The following is a 26,285-nucleotide window of genomic DNA, read 5'->3' on the forward strand; positions in this document are numbered from 1 at the left end:
CTGATATTACAGGGGGTTTATATATTTAACCGTAAATAAAATCAAATCCTCCAAAATCCTCGTACCCAATTTTTTTCTATTTTTTCATCCAATCCTTCCTATTTTCCAAAGCTCTCCCCTCTCTTCTCCTTCAAACTCGCAAACAAAGCTTAAAGCTATGTTTGAGATTTTGGAGGGAAAGGGAGGGGAGGGCTTTGAAAAAATAGAAGGATTGAGAGAAAAGAATTGAATTATTTTGGTTGGGAATATAGTAATGATATACACTCTTTTATCATTCTATATAAAATCATTTTTCCAAAAAATATCAAATACTTTTCTATATTTTTTTAAAAAATTCGTTTTCAAAAGTCTTTCCCTTCCATCCCCTCCAAACTCCCAAACACAGTCTAAGAGTATTACGATTGTGGATCGAGATATTATCTTTAGTATAATTTGGTTCAATTTGTATTGGTACGTTACAGTCTAGATTTTTTTAGGGTAGAACAGTCCAATTGTTTTTTTTTGCATGCGCGTTTGATTTAATTTAAAAGAGAAAATAAGATATTTACACTCTCCAATAAGTATGGTATATTAGGCCATATTATTTCAAAATTCATTTTAATCCCTCACAAAAATTAGAGAGTTTAGATTGATCTCTAAAAAAAGTTTAAATTTAATTTCTTGTAAAATTTAACAGAGACAAGTTAATCTTTCTCTTAATATTTATTTCAAATCAATTTTTTTATACTTTTGAACCATAACTAGATTGTCATGTGTAATATTTTGATGACATGAAATTATTATTTTTTATTTTCAATTTTTTTTTATAACAGGGAGGGGCTAAGCCCAAAAAATAAAAGACTTAAATAGAAACACCCCTAAGAAAAAGAATCCCATCAACATCAATCTTCAAAAATATTCATGAACAAACTCATGAGCATCAAGAAAAACTTGCAGCTCCTTCTTTTCCAATCTGCCACGGTTCGTAAGAATATTAGCACAAGTTTTTTCAATTATTTTTAAATCCAAGTAATAATAATATTCACTATCTTTTATATTTAATTTTATTTAATTTAATTATTAAAGAAAGCTTGTTAGAACAAAAATTAAAATTTTGATCCAAGCAAGGTTCAAACTAAAGACCCCTTAATCATCATTGAAAAACATCCTCTACCACTGGACTAACGTATTTTTTAAAATTTTAACTTAAAAAAAACACTTATATCAATCATTTTCTTATTATTTTTTAATTATTAACAAATATTTAATATATTTTGATAATAAAATTTTAAATAAATTTTACATATATTAAAATCACATTTAAATATTTTTCAAAACCATTTTATACAAATTAAAATTAATTTATAATAACATATAAAATAAAACTCACACGTTTAAATAATTTACACTCACTAAAATCATATTTAAATGTATTTAAAACTCATTCTTATTAAATATAAATTTATTTATAGATATGTCGTTTTTAAGAAACAATAATACATTTTGATAATAAATCTGTAAATCACACCCGCTAAAATCACATTTAAATATTATTCAAAAATATTTAAATAACAATTTAAAATTATTTTTTAATTTATAAATATGTTAACTTGTAATATGTTTGGATGATATAAAAAAGGGTTAATAGCAATTCACCCCCCTGCCATTAGGGCGAGATTCGGTTTTGCCCCTCCTGAAGTTTTTTTTTTGTAAACCGCCCCTTATAAAATACAGATTCTGTTTTCAGAACCCCAGACAAGATTTCGAACCCACGTCCCCCTTGGTTAAGCTTATTGCACATTTCCACTAGACTAATTAGTCTATTATGTCTTTTAATGAAATATATATACTTTTTAACGTTAATATTTTTAATATTATATACTGTAAATAATTATTACTGTAAGTAAATAATTAATATTTATATGTTAATAATTATTACTGTAAGTTTATAATATTATATGTTTTTAATGTTAATAATTATTACTGTAAGTTTATAATATTATATATTTATATGTTTTATATATTTATATGTTAATAATTATTACTGTAAGTTTTTTAATATTATATGTTTTATAAGTTTATAATATTATATTTTTAATATTATATGTTTTTATATGTTAATAATTATTACTGTAATTAATATTTATATGTTTTATTATAGTGATATTTTTTGTAATAAACTAACGTTAATATTTTTTGTAATAAACTAACGTTAATATTTTTTTATAAACTAACGTTAATATTTTTTTGTAATAAACTAATGATATACTAATGTTTTTAAAAGTATATATATTTTATAAACTATACGTATATATAATTACAAACTATTAATATGTTATAAACTATTAATATATATACTTTTATATAAAATACATTTATATTAAAACTGTACATATAAAACTGAGTAATAATTAATAAATTCATAATAAATATTAACGTTTTATTTTTTTATATAATATATTAACTTCTCAAATTTATAAATTTCTAAAAAAATTGAGCAATATTAATTTATATTAGTTATACTAACTTTTTATATTAGTTATTACATTTAAAAAAGTTAATTAAAAAATTAAATAAAACATTAAATAAAAAACTTTAAAGAATTATCAATTTATAAAAATTAAAAACTTTAAAAGTTCAATTAAAAAAAAATCAAACTTATAAAAATTCAGACTTAGAATAATCCATGTATAAAATAAAATTCAATGCAAATATTAACAAATAATAACAGCTAGCCTAGTGGTTTGGTGCTTTGTATTGGTAAATACACTCCTGGGTTCGAATCCCATAGGAGTTATGTTTTAACATTTAGTTTCTATGTAGGGGGTTCTGAAAACAGAATCTGTGTTTTATAAGGGGCGGTTTACAAAAAAAAAAACTTCAGGGGGGCAAAACCGAATCTCGCCCTAATGGTAGGGGGTGAATTGCTATTAACCCTATAAAAAATAACATTTAAATTATATTTTTTAAGTTTAAACACTTTTTAATAGTTTTTGAATATAGATGTGTTTTGTAAATTATTTAAACGTATGAATTTATTTTAAATGTTATTAGAAATTAATTTTAATTTATATAAAATGGTGTTGAAAAATATTTAAATGAGGTTTTAGTGGGTGTGAATTTTAGTTGAAAATTTATTATCAAAATATATTAAGTATTACTAATAATTAAAAAATATTAAGACAATATATTAATATACGTGTAATTTATAAGTTAAAACATGAAAATAAATTGGATTAGAGGTAAAGAAGATTGCCTCGTCCTTGGTTCGACTCTTGCGTAGTGCAAAATTTTGATTAAAAATAACAAGTCCATGTCATAAAAAATAATATATATGACAATACAATCATGGTTCCAAAGTAGAAAAAAGAACTCATTTGAGAAATATATTAAGAGAGAGACTAACATGGCTTAGTTAAATTTTACAAGGGATTAAATAAACTTTTTTTCCTCGGGGGGATTAAGAGTTTGTTTGGTAAATTAACGGTTGACTGATAACTTAGCAGATAGCTTATAGCTTATGGCTATGGCTGATGACTCGTAGCTTATAACTTATAGCTGATAAGTTAATTGAAATGTTTGGTAAAATTAGCGGTTCAACTAACTTATAATTGTAAAATGACACAAAATATATTTAATACATAATAATTTCATTTTTAATTAAAATAAATTATAAAGGATTAAAGTGGACTTTTGTTAAAATAACGAGGATAAGAAAAAGCTAAAACGCTATTTGAAATAGCGTATGAAAAATAAGCTATAATCTATAAGCTCGTGATGAAAAAAAACGTTATCAAACGGGTCTAAATTATCATTTGAGCTTATAAGCTACAAGCTCAAAAATCTATCTTACCAAACATACTCTAATTTGAACTCTATAATTTTTGTGAAGAACTAAAATGGATCTTCAATCTTATATTAATATTTTTAAATTAGTGATATAATATGATTGAATGATAAAATTTTATTAGAAGATGGTGTAAAATTATTTTACACAAGTGCAATACTTTAATCTCATTTTAAAAATTGAATTTAAAATTATTTTTTGAACAATTAAATGAATTTAAAATCTAATCCAATTCAAATGGCTTTTGTAAAAAGATATTCATAATTTTTATTAGAATGTATCGATCAAGATGAAGAATCGTTTATCGAGATGGAAGAATCGGTTTCTCAATCTTGGTAGTAGGATAACTCTCTTGAAATCTATTTTGAGTTTCCTCACTATTTTCACAATGTCTTTCTTCAAGATGCCGACGAAAGTTGTTAAAAAATTTACAAGTCTTTAAAGTAATTTTTTATGGGGAGGAGAGGAGGAAGATCCATTGGGTTAGTTGGAATGTTGTCACTTTAACTTTTTTGAAGGGGGTCTAAATATTAAAAATGTAGCGGATTTTAATTTAGCCATCCTTAATAATAAGTGGAGATGGAGAATTCTTTAAGGCCAAAAAACGTTGTGGTATGATATTTTGAAGGCTCGTTATGGTGATTTGTCTACCCTTGTCTTGAGTGGAGGAGTTTCTAATAATTCTTCTTCCTTTTGGTGGCGTGATTTATTAAAGATTAGGAGTATTGTGAATTCGGATCCTATTGTCTCCTTTTGTGGCTTTAAAGTTGGGAATGGTTTTAACACTCCCTTTTGGGAAGCTAATTGGCTAGAGGATTCCATTTTAAAAGATGCTTGCCTGGATCTTTGTTTAGCATCTTCTTTCAAGAAGGTTTCGGTGGCGGGAATGAGTGGGTGGTGTGATGGTGTGTGGATGTGGGGCGATTTGGGCATTCCCTTGATGGTGTTGGAAGGGCCGAATCTTTTGCCCCTCTATTTAGAGTTGCGGGCTCGTTTGGAGCTTTTTGGGGGTATGGCGGAATTAAAGGAAGAGGTTTTATGGTCTCTTGCTTTGGAGAGGGGGTTTTCAGTGTCACCGTGTTATGCTCATTATGTTTCTTTTCGTCTTCCGTTCGGACCTCCTATTAGGTGTGATGTGACTTTGGGTATTATTAGGAATTTATCTATACCTTTCAAGATTAAAGCTTTTGGATGGAGGCTTTTTGTGGATAGACTTCCTTCCGAGGATCTCTTGATTTTTCGAGGTATTAATTTTCCTTTAGCAAATATTAATTGTGTCTTTTGTGATATTCACTTGGAAAATAGGAACCATACTTTTTTTAATTTTTTTTATGATTAAGAAAGTTTTAAGGGAGATAGCCTCTTGGGTAGGTTTTTTGGTCATGGAGGAGGATGAGTGCCTTCCGCATTTTATGGGATGGTACTCAATTTGCCGTATAAAAAAGTTAAAAGAGGGCAAATTGGGTGTTTTTTGGCTTGCTACTTCTTGGGTTATATGGTTGACTAGAAATGGAATTTGTTTCCGAAATGAGGGTTGGAGCATTAACAACATGGTGTGGAATATTAAATTGTTGGTTTGGAGGTGGTCCTTTTGTGGGGAAATTACTCACCCCAATTGTTGTCTTTACGATTTTTGCCAAGACCTGGTAGGTCTTTTGTCGTAGACTGAATTGGTTTGTAATTTCTTTTTTGACCAATTTTTTTTTTATTCTATGTGTAAAAAGGTTGGAGAACCCTTAGTTCTCCCTTATATTAAATCCTTGCTTACACACAAAAAAAATCTCATCTTTTTTTTTTATCGTTTTGGATTCTTTTTCCGATGCAAGTGCAATGGTGTGTATTGTGATTCACTCTTATTTGGGTATTTCTTATGCTTAGATTTATAGTCTTATATTATTCATTTAGTGAATGTGGATACTGAAATATGTTATTATCAACAAATGAATTCAACAAGCAATATAGGATAGAGATAAATGGAATAGGTTAGATAGTTCAAGGTGTACATTGTTGATCTAAGATTTAATTTTTAATAATATTATTTATTTATATTTATACATTAATTTAAATAAGTTGTTGATATTTATAAATTAACAATTTAAAAAAAATACATAATAAATCTTTTTTAATTCCAAGTTAATGGATTTATTATTCGAAATCTTAAAAGTTGATTTATATATAATATATATAAGAAAAAAGGTATTGGCTAATTTCTTTACTAGGTTGGTTGGTTACCATTAATCATGTATTTCTGACCTCACTTAACTGGGTTCAATTCCAGTAAGACGCGGTGACTCAAAAAAAATACTAATACCCAACAAAAATTCATAGGTAACTACGAATAGAGATGGATAATGGGTTGGGTTGGACGAGTTCGGGCCGAAAATCCCAATCTGACTCAAACTACGATTGATTTTTAATGGTCTATCACCGTCCATTTTTTTGGTAAGTTTCCCATGCATTTTTTAATTTAAATGACATTAACGACAGTCTTTCACACTATGTTTTAGTATCCAATTTCATTGTTTTTAAGTACTTTTACTATTGATGCATTTCTATTTTGTAGAGTTTTAATGAAGATTATGCAAATTTGTGGAAAAGACCTAACCAAGTCAAAATCATCTTAACCGGATAAATTTTATAGTATTTCACCATGAAGGTTATGATGAAGAGGCAAGGAAAATATTAGCACACGGAGAAAAGAAGAAAATCAAAGAAAAATTTCATGAGACAAACAATAATGGCTCACCTCCACAACTCAATGGCATTATAAAGCTTCAAAGAGGCAAAACAAAGTTTTCACTAGCACATCAGTATGATTCAAACATTCTACTAAATTTTCTAAATAGATGAATTTGTAACCATGAAGTATAATCTAAGATAGGGCGAATTAGATTTGCTGGATTTTTCTTACTTTGCTAATTGAAGGATTCTGAATTTTTTATTTTAAGTGAAGTAACTATTTGTTTTAATGAATCTTAGAATGAATCGTGCAGAAAATAAACTGCAGAAAATAAATGAATACAATAAATTATTCTAGTTCCCATTATAACCGAGGGTACATCTAGTCCCTTCACACTTTGAAGGATTTTACTCTATGTTAGATATTTGTACAAATCTCACTCCAAGATCTCTCTTACAATCTTCTAACATAAACACCAACACTACCATGGACTTTAAATGACCCCAATTCAAATAACATTTTTCATAAAACAACAAACAATATGTTAGGATTTGTATTACACCAACTCAAATAACCTTTTTACAACAAACAACTTATCACCACAAACTTGATGATCAAGTTACAACATACTATTTTGAATAATCTTAAGTATTTGAATCCTGAATGAATTCCAAGATGAAGATTGATATTCCCTTACAATGTTACAATTCAATAATATATAAACTTGAAGTGCTCATAATATATTATGAAACTTTTTTAACGGTTTGAAGGTTATGCACAAAGTTTCAATATTTTTAAAAATGAACGAATACTTGAAAAATTGATTTGGATTGTATAATTTTTTTTATAAAATAGGTATTTGGTAATTATGATGATTGTTCCTTAAATATATGCTAAGAAACCTCTATGATCATATGCATAGGTTTTTATATGATTAATGAAGGTCTGCATTGCATTAGGATGACAATTGTTCACGGAAAAGGCACAAAATTGAATTCTACATCTTCTTAACTTTTTTCTAAAATGTTGATTGTAACACCTTGACACCAACATGCAATTGATAAAATAAACCAGAGTATATTTTTCACCAAAGGGTGTCACACATTCTTAGCATAAACATATTTCATCATTTAACATATCACATCAGAATTGAAAACATTTAATAACTAACGTCTCCTCATGGTCTCAAAATTAGGAATTAACTTTAATTGAAATAAAACACTAGTACAATGATAACTCAACAATAAGCAGATAAAAATAAACAACGACCCTATCCCTAGTGTTATAGAATAGAGCAACCAAAAATTAAAATAACAGAAAATAATAAATAAATGAATAAAAACCTCAATGTCATCTTCCAACTCACATCAGCTATTGCTTTCTCTGAGTATTTGTACCATAGCATACAAAACACCACACAAACCAAACAAAAGAGTGGTGATAATACGCTCAAATATATTAATGGTGCAAAATATAGCAAGGATAGCATATTCAACACAATCATCAATCACACGTTTTATTCATAACAATAAACCAATCACAATGCGTTTGCAATGCAAAAAACCTCTCGACTTAATGAATGTAGTACAATTTTGTGGACATTGAAGTTGTGTTACTGACATTAATCCACTCACTTCGGTTATTCTTTGAACTCGGTTTCTCTTCGAACCCAAACTCATCACCGATCCCCACTTCTGACTCACCGACTCGTTACTTTTCAACATAACACATGATGCATGACATACAAATGCAACAACACTACAAGATCCACTTCAAACCGTACACAATAGCACATAAGGAAATCATAATAGTTCTCAATCCAAACTACATGTCTCAACATCAACCACATATAATTATAAACTCGTCATATAATTATATAAACATATCGAATATTGTTTAACTCATCATCATTCTATCACAACAAACTAACTCATCAAACACATCGAAACAACTAACAAACATCAATCGCACATGAACATAGCTCAAAAAATTGAATCAAAATAACCAACTTGCCACTGTCATCACTCGCTAAGCGACCATATAGCTTGCTAGGCGATCTCTTTCTAAGCGAAGCAATAGCTCGTTAAGCGACAATCTCAAAACATAACCATTAACCCCTTTGATCGTCTCGCTAAGCGAGACTCTCATTCTCTAAGCAAAAATCCGCTAAGCGAGCTCCTCCTTCCTAAGTGAAAGCGTTCAGGCCTGCAGTAAAACCAGAACACGATTCCACCATTAGAGCTCTATTAAACCCCCAGTCACCCAAACCAAATAGAAAACACTACATATATATCATACTATGTTTATTACATCAATTAACCACTAATTTTCATCATCTAAATCATCAATTTATCTCAAATATGAGAATATGTTCATCACACCAAAAACCTTAAACATGAATAACAATCCAATCAATTTGAACATACAGACGCGCACATAAATCAGAAGTAAAACAATGCACGAAATTCATATTAACAACATCAACCACAATAGATTTATCATCGATTTTTTCTTTAAGAACACATAAACATCAACATTGGTAAAAGATGGAAAAACCTAGAGGATGGTGGGATCCCTCTCTACCCTTCATGCATTTGATTCCAATATTAGAGTAATTCCCCTACCTATATTATTTAGCAGCAATTCAAGCTCTAGCTATGGACTCTCTTCCCTTCTCTAACCCTTGTTCTTGCTCTTTCTCACAAAAGCTCTCTCTTCTAATTCTCAATTCATGTACTGACTCAAACAAGCCCCACTAATCCCTTTTTAATAATAAACCTAATTTTTGAATTTAATAATTACACCTTGGCCTCAACTCCTTTCTAATTAGCACCATTTTACCCTTCTTTTTTTTATAAATTCCAATTTCCATCCAATCTTTTACAAATTTATTATTTTATATTATTTTACTTAAATAAAACTTTCATAAATATCAATAAAACCTCATAAACACCAATTAAATCGCATAAAGCATGTTATCCCAAAATAAATAAAATAAAAAATTTATAAATTCAATTAAATTATTAATTGAAAGTTCGGGGTGTTACAACTTTTCCCCACTTCGAGATTTTTCGTCCTCGAAATACCCTAAATAAAACAACTCTGGATAAAATTCTTTCATCCGACTCTCCAGCTCACATGTTGTGCTTCCTCCCGCAGGTCTTCTCCACATTACCTTCACTAGCACGGTCTCTTTTCCTCTCAAGTGTTTCACCTCTCGATCATCAATTTGCAATGGCGATGCCTCCACAGTCAAGTTATTTATCACTTGCACATCATTCATTTGAGTCACTTGAGACAGATTTGAAACACACTTTTGAAGTTGAGACACATGAAACACATAGTGAAGATTCGAAAGAGACAGTAGTAAAGCAACTTTATAGTCCACTTCTCCTACTCTTTTCAAAATTTGATAAGAACCGATGAAACGGGACGTGAGTTTTTGAGACTTCAATGCACGACCAACATCACTCACTAGAGTGACTATCAAGAACACATGATCACCCTTTTGAAACTCAAGAGTTTTCCTTCGGTTATCATGATAACTCTTATTTCTGTTGTGCGATGCTTTCATCTTCTCCCGATAAGTTTCAGGTCCAATATCAGGTCCAAGCACCGCACCTTCACTAGAATCATACCAACATTAAGGTGTCATACACCCCTATCATACAAAGACTCAAACAGTTTCATTCCAATACTAGAATGGAAATTATTATTGTAGGTAAACTCGATTAATGACAAGTAATTGTCCCAGTAACCTCCTTGCTCCAAAACATAAGCTCTCAGCAAATCTTGTAATTTATTTGCATTAGAAAGAACCATGCCTTTAATGATATCTTGTAGTATTCTTATTGGATTTATTCATTGAGATGTTTCCAAGCTCTCTTGGTATTGTGTTTTTCTTCAGCGTATTTTAAAATCATTGATTTCGTTTTATGGAACCTAAAATGTTTTTGAAATTGTCTTGTTGAGGATAGGTATATTCAACCTCTTTTCTAGACCTTTTCATTACACGTTATCATCCAACAATTGGTATTTGAGCGGGGCTTTTGATCAAAGTCTTGAGAATCCAAAAGTTGAGGACATGGTTCCTTTTTTATCGTATGAGTTTTTTATTTATTCAGAAGCTTATGTGATTCAATGAATCCCAATAATATTACATAGATTTCCTAATGCCTGATCATTCATTGCATGCATTTATTAGCTTAAAGTAAAACCTTATTGGTATTTCCTTCTATCATCAATTACATTTAAGATATTCTCTAAGTTTTGATTCATCCATGATTGAACTGACAAAATTTTGAGGTATATGCACTGCGGAAACCTGACACTATCTCTTAAAGTTTGTTCTTGATTAATCCTACTTAAAGATGGACATGCATTCATATGTTAACATGCTTGAAGTTTTTGGGAGATTAAAAAAAGAAGCAAAAAAGTCTTCTAGTGACCTACTATTCCAAGGTTATCGTAAAAAGAAGATGAAGACAATTTGTGACATTTGGAAATTTTCTCCGAGTTCTCAACAATTACAAAAGATTCAAGGGTTACAAGGTGTTCCTTGAAGTGCTGATAGTCGTCAAAGAGTTGAATCAATTACCTGAGATTGTCAATATATGCCAATAAAAGATAATTAGAACATTCGTTGTACAAGTTCTTATGAAGTCTTATGAAGGAGACTATGATACTGACTTTCATACGTGCAAGAAGAGTTGTATCCAATTCGTTTATTATTGATTGTACTTTAGATTATGTTATTCTTGTTGATTACTAATCATTTTCGTGTGCAGCAAATTAAGCCTAGATCGTCTAAATTAATACGATTGTTCCAACCCTCATTTGTTCTTTTTGTTGTATACATGTTTGTAACTATTTCTTTGCTTAATATTTGTGTGTGACATGTTTGTGCATTTCATGTTTTGTTCATTCAATTATCTCATGCATTGATTTAGTTTTATTTTGTCCGTGAATAGTTTTTTACATTTGCATTATTCATTAGTTCATGCATTAAAAGTATTTTTGGCATTTTCGTTAAAGGTATCTTCCATTAAAATCCTTTTTGTATTCAATTGAATCTTTTTCATGCATTAAATATTTTCAAAACTTTTCAAAAATTTTCAAAATTTTTCTTCATGATTCGAGTCATAAATATAACCTAATTCAAAACACAAAGTTTGAAATTTTTTAGATTTTGGGCTGTCAAAATTGATTCGAGCCAGTACTTGTACATGATTCAAATCATAGTTCTCTGTCTTAAAATTTTTAATACATGATTCAAATCATGAAACCGAAGGTCACACTTGCTTTAACATGTTTCAACGCCTATTTCTTTCCACTCGTTTCATTTCATCATAACTCTTTTCAAATTTCTTTCAAAACTCTCACACTCTCATTTAAAACCCATTTTCGAAAATCACCTCTTCATTATCAATCATTTTATCTCATTCATCCATTATCAATCATCATCACATTTCATCACATCTCATCAAAACCCTTTTGGCTCCAACCTTTTCTTTCATCAACAAGTTCAATTTGTGTTATCTCCTCCATTCCCCATGCATTCAACTTCATTGAATAAAGGCAAATTCAAGATAATAGAAAGCTCTACATCTCTCATTGCTCCTTGTCCGAAGAGGCCTAGAACAAAGATGTAAGAGCCCAAAAAAAATCCAGATGCTCAAAATGCTCGCAAAAAGTCTTCCACTCAGAATCATACCCTTCTTGCCATCTGCAACAAGATTAACCATATGATACCTGAAGAAAATCTGAATGTGTTTGCAGAAAAGTTTCTGAAAAATCCGATTAAGTCGAAGTACTATGTTGACAAGCGTGCTGAAATTGATTTGAAAGTGAAATTTCTTCAACCTTTCGCCAAACATAGTTTACTAAAGTTTATCGGGTTGAACAAGATATTCAATCCAGATCACGTCAAAGCTTTCTACTGCAACCTAGAGTTGGCTACTACTGGTTTAACAAGTAAATTTAAAGACCATGTAATTAAGTTTGATTAAAATGATTTCACTGCTCACTTCGATTTGAAGTATGCTGGTATGAATGCATGCGTTGCAAAATCATCACACTATGATAAGACATCTTTTGTGTAATCTATTTCTAAGTCTATTTTTTGTGATCATCTTGACATGACTAACTTTCACATAAGCTAAGTTAAATTTGAAATAAGAATCCTTTATTGGATAATACTCAAAGTCTTCTACCAAAAGCCACGTAATTCGGCCAGGGATGATGAATTTGATTTTGTATTCGATGTGGGCACTTCTCGATTGCAACGACATCAATTGGGTGAAGTTTATCATTGAGGGGATGTTTCACTACAAGGATAATCCAAAAAGGTCTTTCTTATTTACTTCTTTTGTTCAGTTAATTTTTGAGTCGAATGGTATTGTATCTGAGGAAGCTGATTTGGAGGAAGCTCCAAAAATTCTGGAAAAATATGTTGTCTCCGCATGACGAGGTATTACTGCAATTCAAATGGTGTTTACTACTATTTGGGAAAATTTGGAAGGAAGGTGTATGAAGACAAGTTTGTGGAACCAAAGAAGAAGAAGAAAACTAGTTCTACAATAGAATCTAGTTTTTTAAATATGTGTTGGACATTGTATTATATATCAAAATAAGAGTTTCACTATACTCAATGGAAAACTTTGGTGAAGTATGGTAAAAACTGTTTGTAAGAAGAAGTTGAGATTTGTCCAGTTGAACGCATAACTAATGGCAATCGCTCAGACAAGAAATCAGTGAGATCAAGGTGGATTGTCACATACGAAGATTTGGAGTAGGTTGTTGTGGATAACAAGGTTATTGGATCAAGATAATTGAGGATCTTGTTTTTGTTAGCAGTTTGAGTATTTGCATCTACAAAGGAAACTACTGTGTGATATTTCGTTGTAACCAAAATGCTTGTATCAAACTTATGAAATAATGGAAGATCATGATTATTTTCTGATGGTCTTAACACCATTGAATATTGGAATAGGCAAAGCGAGAACTAACAACGAATCATTATCTATCTCTGTGTATCATTTTTTCTTCCCTTATCTCCTTTAATTGTCTGCATTCATTACTATAGCTATTGCATAATTGCATCATTTATATGTCATTTAAGTTAGATCTTGCTTATAGCGATTTATTGTGTAAGCTTAGATCTGCGATGCATCAAACCTATTGAATAATCATAAATCCAATTATGTTTTGAATGATTTTCTATGTAAAGCTTTTAAATCGCTTTGTTTAAAGCGGCTTTGGTTATCTTGTAATTGATTTACATTAGAAAGAATCACGCGTTTAATGATATCTTGTAGCATTCTTATTGAATTAATTTATTGAGATGCTTCTAAGTTCTCTTTGTGTTGTGATTTGTTTCCACGTATTTTAAAATCTCTGATTTCGTTTTATAGAACTTAAAATATTTTTGAAATTGTCTTATTGGAGAGAAATATATTCAATCTCCGCTTCTAGACCTTTTGTGACCATATTCTCACAGACTTGGATCCTCTCATTCATTTTTCTCTCCTTCCCTCTCCATCCTCTCTATCTCTCTCTTAATTTCACTATCACTCATCATTAAAAACAAAATATAATTAAGAGAGAGAATGAAATTAAGAGAGATAGAGAGGATGAAGAAGGAAAGAGAGAAAAATAAAAGAGAGGATCCAAAGTGATATTCTCACCCAACATTTTTATCTCTAATTCTTCACAAACAATTTGAGTAACAAAGTAGATCAAATCCAATCTAAATCAATCTATATACATTTGTATTCATAGATAGATAAAAAAGAAATAAATTTTTTTTTAGGACGCGCTCTGTAAAAATTGACGCCCACTCTTTAACAAGTAACAACCAACTTTTTTTCTTACTCATACTCTTTAGATGTTGAATCTAATATAACAAATTTTGTTGCATGTTAGGTGCTTTTTTCAACTCTAATTCTTCTATTCAGAAAGTGATTTTATGACTTTGCAAAAAATAGTCTTAAAAACAAAAACATCATCATTTTTATGAATAAAAGAGAGTTTATTAAATATAAGTATCATTAAATAGTTTTATTGAAATTTAATGTAAGACTTGAAAAATAAAATAAAAAAATCTTAGGAAAAGATAAACTTTTATTCTCTCTCATTGTTTAAATTATTTTTTGACCAAGTTTTAATTCTCAAGAAGTACAATGTATTGGGAAACTGACAACTGTTTTTATTGTCAGTAATTTCCCAGCGTAACATGTCTTCCAACTCTGTACCACATCGAAACTTCCGAAACAAACATGGCTTCACTACGCTTCCCTTTCATCTTCTCCAACCCCAAACCCCCTCAATCCCCACGTCCTTTCTCCAAATTCGCTGCCGCAGCTGCCACCGCCGGAGCCACCGCCGCAGTCATCGCCGTCTCCTCCAATGACCGCCACCGTCTCTTTCTCCAGAATGCATTGAATTCGTTCCTCTCTTCAAACAATTCCTTGCCTCTTTGGGGCTCCCTCAGTTTAGCAGACAGTGGGGTTCCAGTTGTTGACTCCAAGACCGGATCCTCGTTCCCTTCGATTCTAGAAGATTCTCAGAAACTATGCGGAATTGGTTTGCGGAGGAAGTGCGTTTTAGGTTTAAAGAACATTGATGTATATGCATATGGTATATGTTACTTCATAATCAGTTTTCCTTATTCGTGATTGATTTCAATTTAGTGCAATGTGGAAAATTTTGAACTTTTATTGTGTTTCTAATTTGGGAAAATTGTGATCTTTGTTGAAGGTGTTTATGCTGATGATGATGAAATAAAGAAATATCTTTCTGACAAGTATGGGAAATTTTCGGAGGATCAGTTTAAGGGCAATAAGGAGTTTACTGAAGATCTTCTGGAGAATGATATACATATGACAGTGAGGCTTCAGATTGTTTATGGTAAGTTGAGCATTCGTTCGGTGCGTAGTGCGTTTGAAGAGTCTGTTGGAAGCAGACTCATAAAATATGGGGGACCGGATAATAAAGAGTTGCTTCAGAGGTGAAATAGTTTCTTCAACTTGTGTTACTTGTATCTTAGATCTGATAAACTGTTGTTAATTTTATTCTGAGTGTTTAGTTTCTTTGTAAGATGCTTTGTTGAATCCTATTTGAATCTAATTGGATGAATATTTCATGTTGTGTATTGTGGTTATACTTACTGCGATGCTTTGATGTAGGTTTACTTCGCAGTTTAGTGATGAAATCAAAATACCTCGCGGGTCTGTAATTCATCTTGTAAGAGAGAAGGGCCATGTTCTTCGTACAACAAGTAAGATATCCTTCCGCTTGTTTGTGTTTCCATCTTCTCAATTTTCAGAATAATAATGCAGTGTATATAGTCTTTTTTGTGCTTCATGAACCATGTCAATCTTTAGAGCACTTAGTGTTAGTTGTTTTAGTCGCTTATGCTTGATACTATTCTTGTTATAAATGTTACATTGCAACAAGAGTCGTTGATGTTGATTTTGTCTTGGTTGTTATAGTTGACGGACAGGAAGTGGGAAGCATCCAGAGTAAACTTCTATGTAGATCAGTCCTAGATTTATATGTTGGCGAGGAATCATTTGATAAACAGGCCAAAGAAGAAATAGAACTCAATATGGCTTCTTACCTTCAATAGACTGCTAAATAAAAATCTTCTGTAATGTAAGACATGGGTTCAATCCTTGTTAATTCCATGCCTCTAGTAAGTTTTGTTTGATATCGTGTAAGTTATTCAATCTTGTTGATGTATCCCTTGCGCTTCCAGATTGCTATACCATGAATTTATTCATATCTCATTACTATCTCTTATGCTTGCAACTTTTTTGAGCGTGACCGGGATAAAATGATTTATCCAGTAGAGTTCTCCCTGCTTGAAGTAATTTGTCCAAAAGAGCATGACCGGGCTGAAATAACTAATGGGTCAATATTTGGTTATGCCAGCCCTAGTTTGGCATAGGTCAATATCTAATGAAGATATGATTGAGAAGACATTTATTACTAATGGAGGATATCATGACCAGGGATATGGGACGATCAAGCATGATTCCCAATCATCATTAAGAGGTTATAACAATGAAGATCAATGGCATTGAGTGACCTCTAATGAGTTTTCCTGTAAGGTGGACCAAAATTGCTATATAAGGAGGAGAACGCAAGAGAGGAAAAGACATTCACAAATTGATCGAGCTTTGTTGGTCATACACCAATGGAGTAACAATGATGTACTTTTACGAGTACAATAATGAAAACACATCCCTACTATTGAACCGATATACCAAGAATATAACAATGATGTACTTTTTTTATTCAGTTTTGTTGCGTTGCCGCTTACAAAATCAAGATGGTTGTATTTGACACCAAGCAATGACATTCACATCTTGGTTATTAAAAGTTCAAATCATAAAAAGACTAGACAGAAAGGTAAAAACAATCAATTACATGGTGAAACTTGTTTTTTAAACATTACTAATATCTAGGTGTTTCAGATCACTTTTTGAAAGAGAACTTTATAAATATGATAGGAAATGGTCCCATGATCACAGTAAGCTGTATAGTAGAAACTCTTGGCCACCATGAGGAATGTATTCTTGATACTTGAAGGCAGATCATTTGGAGAACTTTGAACCACCAATTGCACCAGTTCTTGCATCCCTGCCTCTACTTCCTTGCAATCGCTGCCAACCTGTACCTGAAGATAATAGAAATGTAAATATTCAGGATCTGAATGTTAGAGTATTGAATGAGCCAAGTTAAGATAACCTTGCACTAGATCTCTTTACGGAAGCTAGGCATAAAACTAGTATTCATTACTAACCCAGTTGTATTCGAAATTATAGATGCTCAGGCAAACTCTCCTAGTGACGTCAAGCAATTTTTGGTACCGAGGATCAAGCTCTAGATCTTCTGACCAATTGCCAGAGGTTAAAATTATTGTTTGCACAATTAGTTCGGCATCTCCTGGGGATTTGAGTCCTTTACTATGCTTGCTTGCGAACCAACTTTGCCACTGATCATTTAACAAAATGAAAATCTTTAGCATAAAACTCTCAAGTTCTTTCTATTTGCTATTCACTTACATGTTTCATTCAAGCTCTGTTCAAAAGAAGTCACAATTGCAAATGCATTTAAAGTTACAAGCCTCAAGAGAATTTCCACTCACCATTCGAGTCAAATAATGTGAATTTTCTTGGTCATGGCGCTTAAACATTTGGAAGCCAATGAGATCAAGGGTTGTCTGCCAAACTCCCATGAGTTTTTCATCTAACCTGTCCTTTAACCACCTGCATCAAATTACACATGCATATTCAAAAACATATTTTGTTGCATCAGTCGTGGAATTTAATTTCCACATTGAGTTATTAACCAGAGTTCAAATTTTCAAATGATATCAAATGTCCAGTACTGGGCATGAGAAGGGTAAAGAGTATATGAATGATATATTTACTTATTCAAGTTGTTGATTTCGTTTATCTGATTTCCAAATTCATCTGTAGTTTCTATAACTTTACATTTCGCCTTCATTATCCGGATCAAAATTTTTGTTTTAGCCCATGCAAGTCTCTCTAAAGACCTCTCAGGCTCAAATATGCTGGCTGCTGCGACAAAATAAGCGTATTGGAGTCTATCTTTGTCCACTCCAAACCCTTCTAGTTCGCATTCCAGGTACCACCTATTATATAAATAAGCAATTGTAAATATTGGAAAGTTTATTAATTGTTGCTTTCGTTGAATGAATCATGTAAGAGAGTGTTCTTTGGTTATTAGTCTTACCTTTGGATTTCTTCCCACTCTTTCTTATGCACTTCTTGACACTTATTATAATCCAATTTCGCAAGTTCCAGATAAACATCATTATTCACGTACGGCATCCTATCAAAATTGAGATTCTAAGTTTTTTCGATTTGTCGAAACAAAGATCAAACAGTACGGATTGGGGGACGAAACTAAGATTCTTACCTGTAAAGGGTCTTGCCAATCCAAACATCATTCTTACCACCGTAGTGCTCAAGGTACAATCTTGCCTCTACTCGGGGTAGACTAGCATACCACGGCACATCCAGAGCATAACCAACCTGCAGTGTTTGGTATGCACATAGTGATTTAGAAAGTGTGTTACTGTATAGATCTATATGCGTATAAAATGCTTAAATTTTAAAAGGTTAATTCGACTGAAATTAGAACTTACCTCGCGAGGTAAATCTTTAGTTATGATCCATTTATCGAAAAGCTGTTTTGCAAAACGTTTCTTCGTTAAATAACTGCCAGAGAAGCTCCTGGCATTCTCAAGAATTTCCTCATCTTTAAACATCACTTGAGAAGCTCTATACAGATTGAACATGCCTGTCACGGCTTGGTTCACCTGTCCCGCAAAACAGAAGAATTCACCATCTTTCTCAAAATGCTTGAACACATCTGCCAAATTAGGAATCAAATTCGAACATTTTAGTTTATTTATGGAGATATATTATATATATTTCTTCAAACCAATATGAGAAAAATATGCAGATATCGAACTTACCAGGCGAAACTTGATGACCATGCAACCTGAGAAGTCTAAATCCCATTGCCGTGTCATCAATATCTTGAACTTCTGAATTTCTCGCCCAACAAATACCTTTCTCCGTCCAGTATCTAAAATTTACAAATTACATTAATCAAGTGAATAATCAATTATATAGAAGACAATGCAGGTAAGTTTTCTCAAATTCACACACTTTTCTTCGAGTATTTGCAATTGTAAATCAACTTATCCTATGAGGAGTGTACCTTGCCAAATAGTTCATAGAGTCCTTAATCTCTTGTTTAAAATATCTCGAAACTCCAAGGCGTTCTAGCCGATCCACAGCCCATATGTGCTCAAACAAGTCCACCGGGAAGACATTTGGAACTGGCAAAATAAACATTTCCACCAAATTTAATCATAAAAAAAAAACTAATTGTACATAGATTAAGAAACGTGGTAAAATATTATTTTGTTGGAGAATTTTACCTCCTCCATTGAACTTCTCAACAATTTTCTGTAGGTAGTTGAGAGCATTTTTGTCACCCGTTTGCATAATAGCAAAAGCTGTGGAGGATGGAGAGAACAAGAACGATCCATCTTGAGATTGAAGCTGTAGAAGTTGGTTCCAATCCAAGTCCTGCATTCCTTCCAAACTATGAAGCAATGTGGTTGGAACCTTGTGCAACACATCTCTTGGTATTCTATCATTTAGATCAAAATTATCAGTTACATCTAAGATGATAATTCTATTTACAATGTTTGTTGGATTGAAGAATGAGAATACATACTTTTTGAGCTTTTGGTCTCTCATAGAAAATATTTCCTTCAAGATTGGAGAATCTTCAGGCACTTCAATATTCAAACTTTTAGCAATATTGAGAAGAGAAGGAAAAGCAACTTCAAACCCAATGGGCATGTGCTCAGCATTCTCATCTTGAATTTTGTTCAGATTTTCCACAAAAAACTTCATTCCTGTAAAATATGAACATGCATATATTCACAATTAGTTCTTTTTAGTATCTATCACAACTAAAAGCATATAATTTGACATGTATAAATTTACCTTTGTCACACATCTCAGGGTGCACGTTCCATGATTTTAAGGCAATGACACATGCCAAGGTGTTCAGAATCCTGTCATGGGCCACAAATAACTCATCACCCCATGAGCCATCAGCAAGTTGATTGTCCACAATCCATTGAAGAGAAGATGGGAATTGTGGCTTATTTTCATCATCAACGTTTTTCACCAGGGCAACCCAGGCTGTGTCATAAGCTGATATGCTTATCTCTCCATCTTCCATGGACCTCAGCATCCTCTTCACCTCATTTATCTGCGCTCTAATCTTGTTCGTCACCATAACCTACATTAGCACAAATGATTAGCCAAAAAGCAAGTCCAAAATATACGTACAAAAAGTAAGTATAGGAAATTTTATTTGATGAAAGGATCATAGATTCATCGAAGTATCAAATGATACATAGTGCAATATAATCAAAACAAGCACAATATTTAGGGTAAAATCTAAGCAATAAATACACTTAAATACAAATTATTTCATAGACATTCATTTTTATATATTATATTATACCACTCTTTATAGAACTAGTGTAGTTATGACATACCTGGTGAAAAGATTCAGCAAATCCATCATTCTTCACAGCCTCATCAGAAAGCACGCTGTCTTGTGAAGCTTCATTAAGATATTTTGATAAATAGAGTCATTAATTACATTAATTTGATGTTGTATTAAAAAAGTTTAATTCAATAATAATATACACATAAATGAGTACTTATTATTTTACCTTGTGAATGAATGGGCTGAAATCCACTCTCAGAGTTCTTATCATGCTGTGCTTTGATGATTCCAACAGGACGGGTACCTATACCAAATATTAAATAAATTAATCAATGCATATTCAAAATTTTAAAAAAAAATCTTGTCTAAAAATGATTTAAACGGTTAAAACTTTATAATAAACAATTAAATATTTAGTTATTTACTAAAAATGATTTTTTATAAATAGATGCAGTTGTTTTTTAATAACAAATATAATATATGTATATAATTAAATAAATGACTACAAAAAATCCACCAAAATACATGAACATATCATTATAATCGTTATCACAAAATTTATCAAAATGATATAAATGAAAACCAAACAAAAAAGAATAAGAACAAAACAAACTAAAAATCAACAAATAAAATAACTGACAACTAAAAATCGACCAAAATAGCTGAACATTACTATAATTATAATCCGTTAGCACAAAATTTATCAAAATGATATAAGTGAAAACGAAATCGAGTAGGTACAAAACAAACAAAAAAACAACAAATAAAATAAAAAACCACAAATATATGATATCAACCAGCCAATAATCAGACAACAACAAAAACAAGAAATGAAAACGATAAAACTGTTTTCATTACTATGAGGACACAAATTAGATCTCAGCACACAGAAAACACCATCAAAACATATTACGTTGCATGTCGTAAATATGGTTGACATGCAGACCAACGTTAAACATTTTCCAGATAGGTTGAAGATATGAACTAATATACCTCTCAAGGAGTGAAAGGATGATTGAAGGGATAGGTTGGAAGGATAATTCGACTTGGCTGCTGGGAGTTTCACAGCAGAAAATGGAAGCATGGCACTAGCGCAAACAGAGATTTGGGAAGCCATTGAGCACTGTTTTTTAAGTGAGAGAGAGAGAGGTTTGTTGTTTGATGCACTGGTTGTTGTGATTCACTGTGATTTTTCAAACTATCGATGTGTCTCTTAAATAGTGTGAAGGAATGTAACTATTATGGAAGTTGTTACAAAGGTTCATTTAACATTACCACTGCATGCATTTCTGCCATATTATTGGGTTTAGGACATTGAAATAATTATCTCACTTAATCTGGTAAGTGGATATACGTTTGACTGTGCAATTGACTACATTCATTTTTCTATATAGAATAAAAAATAAATTACTATTATAATTTCATTAAAATAATTAAATTAACATTTTTGTTAATTAATTTATACAATTTTAAATTTGTTTTTTTAGTATTTATTCTAATTAGGAATTTGGTATTTGGAAATTCTAATTTTAAGAAATTAGTTTTGGTATTATACTATATATAAAACTTAAAGGGATAAGGATAGGATAGGTTGACGCAACAATTTCATTAATCTTACAAAAATAAAAATGATTGTTTGGTAAAAGTAAAAGTAAAAATTAAAGAAATATTTAATAAATGACAAAAATACCGTTTGATGAAAGTGAAAAAAAGAAAAGAAAAAAGTACAATAAATATTTTATAAATTATTCTATGGATAGAATTCTAGTATCTCGACATGGATAACTTCTTGGTTCGATAGAGCTTAAGCATGCGTACGACTCAAAGTCCTAGTACTGAAGTTGAAGAGCCTATATGAATTGCATTCCATATACTAGTATAGTAAGTTCTTTGATGTATGTCATTGTCTGTACGAGGCCAGACATAGCATATGCAGTGAGCCTTGTAAGCAAGTATATGACGAATCTTGAAAAGACACACTAACAAGCATTGAAGTGGATTCTAAGGTACATAAGTGGGTCTCTAAAAAGAGTTCTGATTTATGGTGGAGTTTGGTGGTGATGATAGCAAAGCATAAATCAAAGGATTTGTCGACTCTGATTATGTAGGTTGTATGAATTCTAGAAAATCTATTTTTGGATATGTTTGGCACAACAATCAGTTGGAAAGCGACACTTTAGAAGACTGTTGTCTTATCAACCACTGAAGCGGAGTATATTGTCCTCACTGAAGCTCTGAAAAACTATTGTGACTTGAAGATTTTGCTAAGGAGTTGAAACTTCAAAGTCAAGCAATCAATGTTAAATGTGATAGCCAAAATGTAATACATCTGTTGAAGAATTCAACCTATCATGAGCGAACCAAACACATGATGAGAGGCTGCATTTCGTCAGAGAGATAATTGAGTGTGGAGAAGTCCAAGTGCAAAAGGTTTCAATAAAAGATAATGTTGATGATATGATCACCAAGACATTGTCAAGTTGCAAGTTTTTCCATTGAATCCAGCTGATAAAGCTACATGAAGAAATTCAGTTTGTTCCCTTGATGTTATAGAGTTTGTTCTAAGGTGGAGATTTGTGAGATTTTATATCGAGCAATGATAGCTTTTTTATTCGACAGATTTTAAGCATGGCGTCGAAGTCTGTTCATATGTTGTTGTCGAAGTCCTGCATGTTGTAATCGAAATATGTTCTAGCATGCAGTAGTGGACAATGCTAGGTTTGTTAGCATGTCGAATTGGGTCTGCTTGTTTAGCCCAATTATTTAAGTTAGCTTGTAGCATAAGTTAGCTTAGTAGTCTATAAATAATCTAGTTCTTTCAGGTTGTTGAGAGAGATTGATTGTTTTTATTAACTTGTAATGTGTAAACCCTAATAGAGAAAGTGAATATAAAAACATTTACAACCAATCCTAATATTTATTCTTCTTCCCTCTTCTCTCTCTTCCGTGAAACCTAATAGGGTTTCTTGTGTTTGTTCAGGAAACTCAATCTTTCTCATAGTTTTTTATTTATTTTTAACGGGACTCCGACACAACAAACTGGTGCGATGAGCGTGGAGAAGACTATGTCGTCAACAAAGTATGAAATTGAGAAATTCACCGGTGTTAATGATTTTGGTTTGTGGCGCTTGAAGATACAAGTCCTAATGGTTCAACAGGGTTTACTATAAGCATTTAAAGGAGTTGTAACCAAGGATGTTGTGTAACACCCCATTTAAATATTTAGTCATTGTGTATTTGTTTATGAATTATATTGACATAATTAAGGGTATGTAGTAAGGGCGGGCATGAGGATTTAGTCTTAGTGTATTAATTTTAAATAAAAAGCTTCTATAATAATATTATAATGATAATATAGTGAATAATAGTATATTATTATTATTAATATTATTATTCGAATTAAGGAAAAATAAAATATATTAGGGAGAAGTTAGAAGGGATTTAGGGAGAATAGAAAACACGTGAAAAGAGAAACAGAGAGAAGGAAGAAGAGATAGGGCAACAGGGAGACTAAGGAATTATGTCATTCTTGAAGGTTCAAAGCTCAAAAATAAGGTGTTAATTCTCTGATTGTATGATTGACATTATTTTTAGTAAAATAAATTAGACATCAACATGTTAGATAGATTGTTTCAGCATGCAGAAAATATATGTTGAACATTATGTTGAACAAGATGTTCTATTAACTGCAACTGGTATAACAAGTCGAACAAGATATCCTGTGCAGGATCATCCGACATCATGACTGAGTGTTAAGCTGAGATTTTGGATTATGTTTAAGTTGTTATAGATGCAGAATATTTGGAGAATATTATGCAATCCAATATGACGCTTAATTTAAGGATAAAATATTTTATCTGTTTTCCTAGATGTATCCATAGTTTCTAAATAATGAGATTATTTGGGAAACTAATGATTGAAGACCTATTTTTATGGAGAATCTTGTGCAGATTTTTTGCAGTCTCCTTGTTGCATTTTGAAGCCCAAATTCAGTCGAGATATGTTCTTTGAATAGAAGACTACAAACCTAATTGAAGAATAGAACTTACGGAGAATATGTTAGGGTTTGTGTGTAAATTATGAGCCTCTCCAATATCCTTCATGATAGAAGAGTATGATTGTTTTTGAGTTGTAAGTTTTGTGATGCATTCATAAGCTGTTAGGTATTGAATGTATGCATGTCGCTTAAGTATTGTTGATACATTGTTCTAAGTGTGTGTTGCTTGTGTTTCAAGCTATTATTTTAGATCGAAGCTTTTAAGAAAGATCAAGTATTCTTGATTAAGAGGATCTTAATATAGTGTTTCTTGTAATTGAAGATTGAGGTAAAGAGTCGACAATATCAGTAACTAAGATTGTTATTGTGAGACATCACTGCGGTGATTGGAAGTGAGAGGGGTTTCTCATATCTAGGAGGTTTCTAGGTAGAAGTCGCATTGGTTAGGGATTAAGTGAGAAGGAAGTAAACCGGAGATTGTTTGCATAGTGATAAGTGCCAAAATGTAGTTATTTTGTGTATGTAAATAGTGATACTTATCGATACTTTTTGTTAATACTGTTTGAATAATTCCCCATTTTGTGTAATTTTGTATAATTTGAGTTTTGTTACGTTTTTGTGTAAATATGTACCGTTTGATAGTTTTGTTGTATTTTGTAGGTTTTATTGCATTGTCGGAGCCTCGAGGAATAAAGTGTCGAAGACACGGCTACGAGAGCATTTTGATGAAATAAAGTTGTTGTTCTGGTGTAGCACGCTGAAGGAGCAAAAGAAATAATTCTGGCAGAAGCTTGGGCACGTCGCGTGGACTTGGGGCGCATCGCGCGCTCTAGGGCGGTTTGGTACATTAAGTGACAGCGCGCGTCGCGCGCTATAGGGCGCTTAGCACGCTCTGCGATTTTCAGTTTTTGTATTTATAGTTCAGAACCGATTTTTTTAGGTTTTCATCATCCATTTCCCCCTTGGAGTGGCTCTGGTCCATTTTTGATAGTTTAGAGGCTTAGGAAACACCATTGGGTGCTACATCATGTGGATTGGCTATGGATTTGTCTCGATTGCCTTGACACGGTGAGAGTTTCCGGTTCATCTTCTTTCTTCCCTATGTTTCATTCCAATGGTGGGTTTTGTATGTATGTTTCTACTCTTATTGTATGTACATTTGTTGATCTTTAGATCGTTTATATATCCACTTTACAAATCATCATTGTTGTTGTTCTTGATCTTTTTGCTTAAATGCTCTGGATTTATGTTATAGAAATAGACATCATAGATCTTGATTAGGAATGATAACTATTAGTTTCTAAATTGTAGAAATAGATTTGGGGCTAATAATCGTAATGGGTATCGAGTTTAATCCCTCCATGTTGTTTGCGTCGGTTGGGAAATCATTGATGTGAATAGTACGGTTGAGCTTTCGTCGGTGTTGCAGAAATGCACATTGATGTGGCGTCTCGAATGATGCCTGGTGATTTTGATGCGTATTGTTAGTGTTGAGCAATAGATCTTCAGATTTAAGTATTCGACAAGAAGAACGAAATGCAATTCCATAACTATTTATCTTAGACCATTAAGATTATTTATTTGTTTTTATTTACTTTTCCCGCATTTTACTTTCCGCACCCATTCGTGAAACTTAAAACTTGAGATAGTTGAACAAAATTTTTTCTCTACCAATCTTTGTGGACTACGATACAATATAACATATA

At 31.7% G+C, this 26,285-nt stretch overlaps 2 protein-coding genes across 2 annotated transcripts; one reads left to right on the forward strand and one right to left on the reverse strand.

Moving 5' to 3' along the window:
• Nucleotides 1–14,688: 14,688 nt before the first annotated feature.
• LOC131612485 (fatty-acid-binding protein 1-like) lies at nucleotides 14,689–16,294 on the forward strand. Its single transcript, XM_058884278.1, has 4 exons — nucleotides 14,689–15,143; nucleotides 15,264–15,513; nucleotides 15,692–15,783; nucleotides 15,998–16,294. The coding sequence occupies exons 1-4, from the start codon at nucleotides 14,783–14,785 to the stop codon at nucleotides 16,132–16,134; spliced, it is 840 nt and encodes a 279-aa protein (XP_058740261.1). The 5' UTR covers nucleotides 14,689–14,782; the 3' UTR covers nucleotides 16,135–16,294.
• Nucleotides 16,295–16,980: 686 nt separating this feature from the next.
• Nucleotides 16,981–21,699, reverse strand: LOC131614772 (ent-copalyl diphosphate synthase 1-like). Its single transcript, XM_058886326.1, has 15 exons — nucleotides 21,576–21,699; nucleotides 20,809–20,886; nucleotides 20,629–20,696; nucleotides 20,066–20,366; nucleotides 19,791–19,974; nucleotides 19,489–19,703; nucleotides 19,266–19,386; nucleotides 19,018–19,130; nucleotides 18,685–18,911; nucleotides 18,456–18,571; nucleotides 18,270–18,368; nucleotides 17,944–18,168; nucleotides 17,659–17,779; nucleotides 17,314–17,505; nucleotides 16,981–17,187 (listed from the first exon to the last, which is right to left on the reverse strand). Exons 1-15 carry the CDS (start codon nucleotides 21,697–21,699, stop codon nucleotides 16,981–16,983), a joined length of 2,391 nt encoding a protein of 796 aa, XP_058742309.1.
• Nucleotides 21,700–26,285: the final 4,586 nt, after the last annotated feature.

This window comes from Vicia villosa, linkage group LG6 (genome assembly GCF_029867415.1).
Source record: "Vicia villosa cultivar HV-30 ecotype Madison, WI linkage group LG6, Vvil1.0, whole genome shotgun sequence".
Taxonomy (NCBI): Eukaryota; Viridiplantae; Streptophyta; class Magnoliopsida; order Fabales; family Fabaceae; genus Vicia; species Vicia villosa.